This window comes from Colobus angolensis, unplaced genomic scaffold, assembly GCF_000951035.1.
Source record: "Colobus angolensis palliatus isolate OR3802 unplaced genomic scaffold, Cang.pa_1.0 Scaffold78, whole genome shotgun sequence".
Taxonomy (NCBI): Eukaryota; Metazoa; Chordata; class Mammalia; order Primates; family Cercopithecidae; genus Colobus; species Colobus angolensis.
In genome coordinates, this window is record NW_012121598.1 from 7522534 (window position 1) to 7532815 (window position 10282).

At 47.8% G+C, this 10282-nt stretch overlaps 1 protein-coding gene across 1 annotated transcript in view; it reads right to left on the reverse strand.

Moving 5' to 3' along the window:
* MYO5C (myosin VC) overlaps positions 1-10282 on the reverse strand; it is a 116285-nt gene that overhangs the window by 61528 nt on the left and 44475 nt on the right. Inside the window, exons 13-20 of the mRNA XM_011928656.1 lie at positions 9976-10101; positions 7307-7390; positions 6057-6191; positions 5516-5613; positions 4554-4640; positions 3952-4063; positions 2960-3171; positions 550-715 (exon numbers count right to left, since the gene is read on the reverse strand). Coding sequence (XP_011784046.1) covers positions 550-715; positions 2960-3171; positions 3952-4063; positions 4554-4640; positions 5516-5613; positions 6057-6191; positions 7307-7390; positions 9976-10101 — 1020 coding nt within the window. The remainder of the gene's footprint in view (positions 1-549; positions 716-2959; positions 3172-3951; positions 4064-4553; positions 4641-5515; positions 5614-6056; positions 6192-7306; positions 7391-9975; positions 10102-10282) is intronic.

Consider the following 10282-nt stretch of genomic DNA (forward strand, 5'->3'; position numbering starts at 1 on the left):
GCCTCGGCCTCCCAAAGTGCTGGGATTACAGGCTTGAGCCACCGCGCCCGGCCAGTGTGCTGATCTAAAAGATCAGCGTCTTTCCCCACCCAGTCTCTGCTTTAGGTAAGGTCTGTTAGGTGCACGTTATTGGCTTAAAATGTGCTTTCCTTTGGTGTGGTCTCTTTGGGGCCAACTGGGAGAAAGAGAAACCAACAGCGCAACTGGTGAGTGTGTGTGCGCGTGCGTGCGTGTGTGTGTGTGTGTGTGAGAGAGCGAGAGACCGGGTCTCCCTCTGTTGCCCCTGCAGGCTGGAGTATCCTGGCATGATCATAGCTCACTGCAGCCTCGAACTCCTGGGCTCAAGGAATCCTCCCATTTCAGCTCCCTGATGTCCAGTTGGGACTACAGGCCTGAGCCACAGCACCTGGAAGAATCTCCTTTCTGGCTTGGCTGACACTTTGTACAAAGTGAGGTTGTCCATAGTGGAGTCTTTCCCTGGCCCCTGTTTTGTTCTCAGTAAGGAAGGCCCGTACACCCTCCCCTCCTCTAGAGAGAGGCTGGCCTTACCTTTCGATACCTCCTCCTTGCCAGGAATCCTCGGGTGTAGGCCTGGATGGTGATGGTGGCCACGCGAATCAGCTGATACAGGTTGCGAACAAGATACCCGCGGCAGTGCTTCTGAATGATTATGGCTGCCCAGGCTTCTTTTAAGGCCACTGCAGTAATAGCTTTCCTTGGTTAACAAGGATGAAGAGTGAGTCTGTTATCCACAGAGCATCAACTTCCATCACACAGCTGCAAGCTTGGCCAGCATGTGTTTAGTAAGGAAGGTTCAAAATTTTGCACCTCTCCATATTAAACTCTGTGAGCGGTTTTTTTATTCTAATGATTACTTGAGGCCAGTCCCCAGTTCCCTCTCCTTGAAGAACCACATGGGAACTTTCACATGCTTCCCATTCAGGCCAATCGATTCGCCTCCACTCAGGTACCCACAGAGACCACGACGAGACCGTGCACTGGCACTGCACTTGCTCATTCACGTACTCATTCATTCATGTGAGAAATCGTGCTGGAGGCTCCAGATCAGGGCTGGCGAACGATGGCTACCACCTGTCCTTATCAAGCTTTACTGGAACACAGCCATATCTATTATTTACATATCACCCATGGCTGCTTTCATGCCTCAGCAGCAGGAAAGACTGCAAGACCCCACTGCCTTCAATAGTGATCATCTGGTCCTTTACACAAAAAGTTTGTTGCCCCTGTCTAAATGACTAGAGGTGAAGATAATGTTCTTGCCTTTAGAATTTACAACCTCACGTACAGAAAGACTAATAAATGGCCAAGAAAAAAGAAAAATAAAATACCAACTAACTAGATCTGTAAGTGAGAGGGGAAAAACAGTTATTCTGCTTGGGGAAAGCTGATACGTGAACCAGCCCATGATGGAGTAGGATGTCTGTACACAGTGAAGGCTGGAAAAGGCTTTCAGGATGAGGGACCAGCATGAGTAAAGGCATGGAGGCCCTGCAGTGCCTGAAATATTCAGAAAAGGAGTTTGTTTGGAATCACTAGAATAAGATGGATGAAGAAAATTAGACGTCAATGAGGTTAGAAGAATAGATGGGCACCATTTGTTATTTTAAAAACATATTTGTTGAACACCTTCTATGACAGCCCCCATGCTAGGTCCAGGTATGGATGACCAGACACGTGTGGCCCCTGCCCTCACGGAGCTTCCCTTCTTATGAATGCACCCAGGCTATGGAGGGCTTTGAATATCACGTCAGAGACTGAATGCTATTCTGTAGGAAACAGGGGCCTTAAAGGCAGGTGCAGGGCAGTGGCTCAATCAGGCTCTGATGTAGGAAGATGGGAAGGAGGTGGGAGGTGGGGCACGGTGCCATCAGAGTACAAGGCAGGTGATGCTGTGAGCTAAACTGGGGGCAGAAGTGGGACAGAATGAATGGGACAGGCAAGAGGCCAGCAGGGCAGGATGATCAGGCCCTGGTGAGCCCCAAATAGGAAGGGAGCATAGCCTTGGCAGGGAAGATAACTGGTTTCCTTCCCCAGAGACTGCTGTTATCAACTGGGCCCAGAAGCACAGGAGGGCAAGCCAGCCCAGCCGTGTGTCCACGCCACACCATGCTGGTCAAGCAGAGAAGGCCAGAGGCTGCCACTGGTCTCCTCCAGCTCAGGAAGAAGTCAGGCTTGCAGATGCAGCCTGACCCTAAACACGGGCCTTCTCAAGCATCCTCACAGCATCCCAAGGAAGGGGTAGGGCAGGCAGAGAGAAACACACAGTTTATCTAGGGGCACCCTGGTCTCGTGCTTTCCAGCAGGTACGCCAAAGCCCTGGAAGTCCCGAAATGACCGTGGTCCTTCAGTGGGCTGGCAGGGTCGTGTGGACTCTCAGGACCCCTCAAGGCAGGTGGGATCAGTACAGCTGGTGGATCGCCCTCCCCTCAGCCCTTGGCTTGGCTGGGGCTGCTGTGGTCTTCCTGCTCAGGGTTCTGCGATTGGTTTGCTGCCACGCCTTGCCAGGGACCCCCTCTGCCATGGTGCACCCCACCTGTTGCTGCCAGGCTGATCGCTGGCTATTCTTGACATCTGTCCTTTGGATCTTCACTAGGGCCTTGCTGGCCTTAGGCATTTTCAGTTCTCACAAGAAAGGGGCCCCAGGCCTCTCCCTGAGCTTCCAGAACCCTGACTCTCCTTAGTAACACTCTCATCAGGGCTTCCTCCCTGCAGGGCCCTGGGTGTCGGCTCACCACATAGACACCAGGCAGAGCCAGCACTACTGCCCCTGAGCAATAAACCCTTCTTGCCCCAGTGCTCACGGCCACCAAGGGGACCCCTGCTCGTCTGCACCCTGGTCACAAGAGAAGGGTCCCTTGTCCTTGATGGGTCCTCCCCCTGGAGATAATCAGCACAGAAAGCCCCACAGTTCCACATGTGTTCCTTGATTCCAACACACCTCACGGTTTGCTGACCCCGGAAGTACTGCTGGATTATCAGGGCGGCTCGTCTCTCCCGGAGGAATTTTTTCCTCTGGAGCCAGCCACGGATGTGCTTTTGTATCACAACACAACTCTGCCTCAGTTTATCCAATCGAAGTTTCTCTAAATAAGCCACTTGTCCTGCTCTGAAGAAAATTTTGGTTTTACCAAACTGGTACTGATTAGAATCCTGGAAGAGAAAAATGATACAGCTAGAATTAAAATCTTTCAGATTTTCTATAGTATAGTATTTGGAAAAGACCTTTAGGGATTCAAAGGTGCCAGAAATATTGTGATTTTGACATTTAAGGCAGAAAAACTCACATCATGATCTAGAAATGTATACTTTGAGTTGTTTGTTTAAAGTCACCCTGGAGGGAGAAATGGGACTTAGGCTGAGGAATCCATCTGTGGTGAGAAGGGGGGTGTCATTTGCGGCGATTCTCAGTTGGGCTGCTGGAGAACCTCAGCTGCTCACTCGTGGTCTCTACATCAGAGTAGAAGAAACTGGGGAAGTTTGGTTTTGTCTTCATTTTGGGTTCTCTTCACCATCCCTTTTGCTAGACCTTGTAACTTCCCGTCTCCTTCCCATCACAACTCATCACTGCAGCAATGATGTCAATCCACACTGGGCACCATGCCTGGAGCCCATGTGGCTTGGCGACAACCCCAGCTGACCATATCCTATAAGCCTCGTCCACAGAGGACTGGGTTAGATCGTGGGAGAGCAAAGCAGGACACAAGGACACTGGGGAGGCCAGGGTTCGGATGTGGGTCCTTAACAGGGACTCATGGCCCACTGAACGCTCTGCTGCGGTCTCCTCAGCAGACAGATGCTCCGGGCACATTTTCTCTCCTCTCAGGCGTTCATGATTACAGTCCTGAGCGTCCGAGACAAAGATAAAACAGCATGTTTGGGAGACGTGCTTCCAGGAAGGAGACCACGATCCCAGGAGGTGGGGAAACTGACCTGAATGAGTCTGTGTAAAACCGCCTTGCACACCTCCTTTTTATCGCTGAACGAAAGCTCTTGCTTGGTCATGAGAATGCCGTAGCGACTGTAGAACTCGATGTATGTCCACCTGGAAAATCAAAGGGGATCAAAGCCAGGCGTGTCAGAGGAAGCGCGTTGTGTCTGGGGATGCCATTGCCTTACCCGCCACTGTTGTCACAGGGCGGGGGTGGTGGAATCTGTCCTGAGGATAAAGGCACTGATCTTTGATACCCCGCCTGCCTGGGACACTACCAAGACCACCCAGAGCACAACTGTCTGCCCCAGCAGCCGTGCTCCTTCTCCCAGTCAGCGTCTTCCGCAGCACACCGGGGAGGCAGCGGGGTCGCCACCAGCAGCCGAGATGCAGTGATGGGGTGAGGAGGTGGTGGTGGCCTCCGTCCCCCACAAAGCCTATTTCTCACCCTCTTCTGGACTTCTACAGGGCACTGGGAAAATCTTGGGGGCACTTGACAGAAGCCAAAAGTGTTTGACAAAAATCATGGCAGCCATGTCCTTGGTTCTCAGCATAGCTCTGAAGTTGGCTACTTTTCCCCCCAAAACAAGGATGGACAACATACCTGGAAGGGTAGCTCTGTGCACTAATGCGAATCGTTTCTAAAACACCGCAGGCTCGCAGCTGCTGAACAATTCTTTTGGAGTCAAATCTTAAAAAAGACAATGTTATCATGTGTTAAGCCAACGTAACTGCTCAACATGCCCGTAAGCAGGCACAGCAGACCTGCCTAGACTGTGACCCTGTGCCAGGTACCCAGCAGATACTGAGTACGTTTCTATTGCGTGACCAAGAAAAATAGCACCTCTGCAAAACAGTCCAGAAAGGTGCAGTGGGATATAAAGGAGCAGCTGACTCTGATGGAGGTGGCAGGGAGAAGGCCTTGGGGGAACCGGCCTTTGAGGTGAGCTTCAAAGGACAACCAAGTGGAAAGAAATGTGCTAGCTCGCCTGGCCCAAGCACCCACTGATGCTTGAATTTCCTCTACAAAACACCCAACAGGTGGCTCTGCAGCTTAGGTCTCACCCATCTGGTGACCCACGGACACACTCACCACCTCCGTAGACAGCTCATCCCCCTTTAGGCACCTCTTTCAGCTCTAGTAAGCTACAAGGGACTCGTTACACCTTATATTCACAGGCATTGGGTCTCCTCCGTGGGGTCCCAGAGAACAAGCCTAACGCCTCATGCCATCACGTGTGGGGACAAATCTTCCGACCTTCCACGATCTTCTACAAACACACATACTCGTTCTTCTTTTAATCAAGTAACAGGTTCTGGCTCAGTTGCAAAAACTTTAGTTGTAGAAGATTCTTTCAAATCTAGCCCTTTTGCTGAGCCCTGGAGATGAGGGGGTTTAACCAGAGGGGCTGAGCTAACATTTTATGTAAAGGGCAGCATTGTTCTAAATCACTAAAAAAACCCAGACACAGGGTAAATCTCAAGACAACTGGAAGCAAATTCTCCAACTTTATGGCAGCAACTGCCTCCCCACATCTTCACTGTGAGTTGCATAAGAACACGTACTCGAAGGGTAACTTCTCATCATTTGGCTTGATGCATCGAACATAGTGGGGCGTTGTCGCATTGAGGGTCTCCATGAGCAAGTACAGAGAGCTGCGGAACTAGGAAACAAAGCTAGAGATCAAACATGGCTCTGAAATAATTTACTGCTTACATCACAGTAAAACGCAGCCCAACCCTGTTAAGTTACTCGATAGGAAGAAAAGTTAACCTCGCGCATAAACACCTTTTATGAAAGGTTTCAGTCCATGACTGTGGTTTATCAGCATGTCCTACCGTTCTGGACAGAACACTAATACTCCCAGACAGCAGAGAACTCAATAAACCATGTTATCGTGCAAAAGTGTGGTTCGCTCCAGTGCGTGCTGCCTTGGAGGTGGAAGTATGGCGACGATGAACTTTTTGCAGTGGAGTGCATGTTAGGCTGGAAGAGCCCCAGCACCCATCCGTGTCCAGGCCTGGAATGTGGGTCCTCGGAGTGCCCTGGCTCCCCAGGGCCTGGCCCTGCCTTTAGAACCCTCACTCTCAAACACCTTCGCAGTACCTTGCTCCCAACCGTGGTCCGGAAATGCTTGCTGTTTGGCTTGATGACTTGCTTTGCAGATTTAACTGTAATCATTGAACCAAAAGGAGAAGCAGAAGCTGGATTTTCTTGAAAAAAGTTGGCACAGAGATGAAACTGGAAGGAACAGAGAGGATCTCAATGTCCAAAAGCAACTGTCCACAGTCCTCACTCATACGAGCCACATAAATGGTGACAACAACCCAGCTAAACTAGTGGGCAGTGAACAACCTCACCAACGTCTACACCCAAATCTCAATTCCACGAGAGGATTGTCTTCCCTAGGGATGGCCCATGGCTTCTTTCCCAGGAATGGGAACAGAGAAGAAAAGTGTGTGAATGTCTGTATGTGGGTATCACTCTAAGTGTCAGAAAGTGGAAACGTCTACTATTCTCACCTCCGTGCCTGGCTCACTCTGTGTCTCCACCTGCAATCTCCTCCCTCCTATTCCACATTCTCATCCCTGCAAATCCAAACCCTACCCATGAATCTCTTAAAATATTTTCCAGCCCCATCCCCTTCACAATGAATGAATGAATCCCAACTTCTCTGAACTGTCTTCATCTTGTATTTGTACCTCTTTAAAAGCACTTACTACCTTCTGCTTTGTATCAGTTATTTCTTTAAATGTCTTATCTTCTCTCAGAGTGAATTTCATATTTTGTTTTGTTTTGAGACAGGGTCTTGCTCTGTTGCCCAGGCTAGAGTGCAGTGGTGCAATCATGGCTCACTGCAGCCTCTACCTCCCAGGGCCAAGCAGTCTTCCCCACCTCAGCCTCCCAAGTACCTGGGACCACAGGCATGTCACCATTCCCTGCTAACATTTTTTGTATTTTTAGAAGAGATGGGATCTTGCCTTTTTGGCTAGGCTGGTCTCAAACTTCTGGCCTCAAGCAATCCACCACCTCCGCCTCCCAAAGTGTTGGGATTACAGGTGTGAGCCACCACATCTGGTTGGAATTGTGATCCTTTAATGGTTGTATTAGCTGTCCTTCCTGTCATCTGCATGTTTGATTTCTGATTTTGCATGTAGTAGATTTATAGTAGTTATCTTTTTGTAACTGTGAGCTACAAGTTACCACTGTCCAGAGAGTTTATACACACACACACACACACACACACACACACTCTCTTTCTCTCTCTCTCTCTCTCTCTCCTACTCTTTCCTTATATACATCTAGATCCATGTCAATTATATAATACTTTCAGTTACCACTAGGACTTTACAGACCTTGCTTGCTCTCAGGATTTCAACCAGCATGTCATAGACGGTGTCTCTGTTTTTCTCCAGGAAACCTTCACATTTATACTCTACCTATACAGAGGAAGCAATTAATTATTCCCAAAGAGGCCAAAGAATATAGGCTCTAAGCACAAATTTCATCTCTTTTTAAAGAAAGATTAATAAAAAGGCTACAGAGGCGATCTTACAAAAAGAGGTCTGTTTTCTGTGCGTCACCACAGCAGCCCCATTATGTATAAGCTGGGAATATGTCTTCTTTCCTACCACCTGGATCTCTCACCTGCCTGCGCATCACTCTGCACGCACCTGTCAGCTCTCTCTGGCCACAGGGGTCCCGTTGCTCTCTGCGGTATGTGCAGTTCATACAAGAACACCTGACTTAGGTCTCCCTTTGCCTTTGAAGCCACCAGGAGGAGGAAAAAGCTTAGTGGTGTTCACTGGGTTCAAACAGACATTGTTTCCTAAATCAACATTAATGTGGTAGAAAGGATAGAAAAACCGATCAGCTGACCACCGGGCCTTCGAGAGCCACCAAGCCCTCAGAGTCAGGTTTAGAGTCGGTAAACGTTTACACTGCTTGAATCTGATTTAGAAAACTTCTCCATGCTGCCCTTTCTGATGAGTAAGGCTTCTCGAATCCCTCAAACCATGGCATATCAGGGTGGCTGCTTAAACATTCAACCTCCCTGGAGTTTATGCCTCTGGATTGCATATCTTAATATGTGATAATATATTTTTCATAAATTAAAAATATGCATTAAAATTAATTTTAAAAATTGACAATGAGGAAACAGGGGAGAGTGCTGGAATCTGGAGGCAGAGGGTTCCTGGGCATGGCCTCTGCTTTGTACCCCAGGCAAGGAAGTATCCTTGCCGGTAGGTTAAGATCCAGGAACACCGGCTGTTTGTAAACGCTTCTTTGTGAATGAAGTACCTGGATTGTTGTACAAATTCTTCCAGAATGGTGGTGTGAGCCACTAGGACAGACAGGCAAAGGTGGCAAATATAGAACTGTCCTGGTCCGGGCGAGCATCTGCGGGGACAGTGTCACAGGCAGCTGGTGCCTCTGTTGGGGACTCTGGGACCAAGGGAAGATGTGCTGAGTGCCTACATCTAAGCTCACCTGCCTTGCATTCAATATGACCTGATTTCCCTGGCCAGTGAGACTGAAAACCTCATCTAACCCCATAGTGTGTGTGGGTTCTTCCCACCAATCAATCCACAGTCCAGCCCAAACGCTGCCTAGTTCTTCGAAGGGAGACTTCCTGGAAGTGGCAGGTGAGAGAATTTACATGTACAGAAACTACATCCTATAAAGAGAGACCCTTGAAAGAAATCCCATATGTGCTTTTTATGGAGTCTGGTCTTTCCTTCCCCTCTCCCTTTTCCCATGGGACCAGAACCCTGAAATTATAAGGCAATAGCTAGAAAATATAATTTAACATATGATCATTCATTTCATAGGCATCTTTTCAGGAGCCCGTCTGAAAAAGTCTAAGCACTAAAAACATAAATTTTTTTTTTTTTTTTTTTTGAGACAGGGTCTCACTCTGTCGGCCAGGCTGGAGTGCAGTGGCGTGATCTCGGCTCAATGCAACCTCCGCCTCCCAGGTTCCAGCAATTTTCCTGCCTCAATCACCTGAGTGGCTCAGATTACAGGTGCGTGCCACCATGCCTGGCTAATTTTTGTATTTTTTAGTAGAGACAAGGTTTCGCCATGTTGGCCAGACTGGTCTCGGATTCCTGGCCTCAAGCGATTCGCTCGCCTCAGCCTCCCAAAGTGCTGGGATTACAGGTGTGAGCCACTGCACCCGGCCAATCCTATATTTTAATATTTTACAGTCCTCTGCGAGCACACAAAGGTGATCACAGCTTTCCAGGTTGCTGTCCCCTCCCTCCACCATCAGTCACTCGGGAGTGACCAGCTCTGACTCACAGCACCAGCCTCTACAATAAACACAGACAAGCACAAGTCATTCCCGTGAGCCCTGGCACTGGGCTAGGCTACCAAGGCAACACCCAACCAGGACATGGGAGGAGGTAGGAGCTCCCTTAAGGAAGGAAAACAAATAAAGATGTACATTTAGGACAGGTGGTTATGGCAATTTTTTCCTTCTGTTTTCTAAGCTTTCTATAATGCGATTTTAACAAAAATTTTTCATTTCAGACAAGTAACATCCGTTTAGCAAAAAGAAAAAGGAGACATATAAAGAAGAAAAAAGACACAAAAGATGAAAAAAAGCATGAAGATAACCCATCAACATCCTGAATTAACCTATGCTGCCATTGTAATATAGTCCAGTTTAATCAAATAGAACTTCAGAAAAAGATATAGCTTTCATCATAAGAAAGAACTATGCTGTCTTGATGATCACAATTTCATACAGAAAATAAACTGATAAGAGGTTAATGAATTCACAGTAAATTCAAAATCAGAAGTGAGGTCTTCTAACAACACATTTCGTCTTTAAAGTAGTACAGTTGAAACTCATGTATGTCATCATAAAAACAAATCAGGAACTGTTAAACACACACTTATCAAAGCTACATGTTAAGTGTGACTTGAGTCTGACCAGAAACATTCCCAGCCTGCCTACTCCTTCTGGAGGCTGTGCGGGTTCTGGGGTCGACAGCATTGCTGGAGACCTTCGCAGTACCTTATCAGCAAAGTGCTGGATGACAAAGGATGTGTTCGACATTCTAGGCTTTTCAAACAAAGGGTTCTTGTTGACAAAATTATTATACAGCTTTTGAAGCCAGTTTTCATCCGTTCCATGTGGTAACTGGAAAACAAAAATAAACCAACTAGCAAATAAGAAAACTAGAGATTCATACAGGCGAGGAAAAGCACTAATTCTAAGAAACCAAGGTGATTTGGCACCTTGGTGAACTGCTCTCAATTACAGGCTTGCTAGCTAGCTATTTATTTATTTATTTATTTATTTATTTATTTATTTATTTATT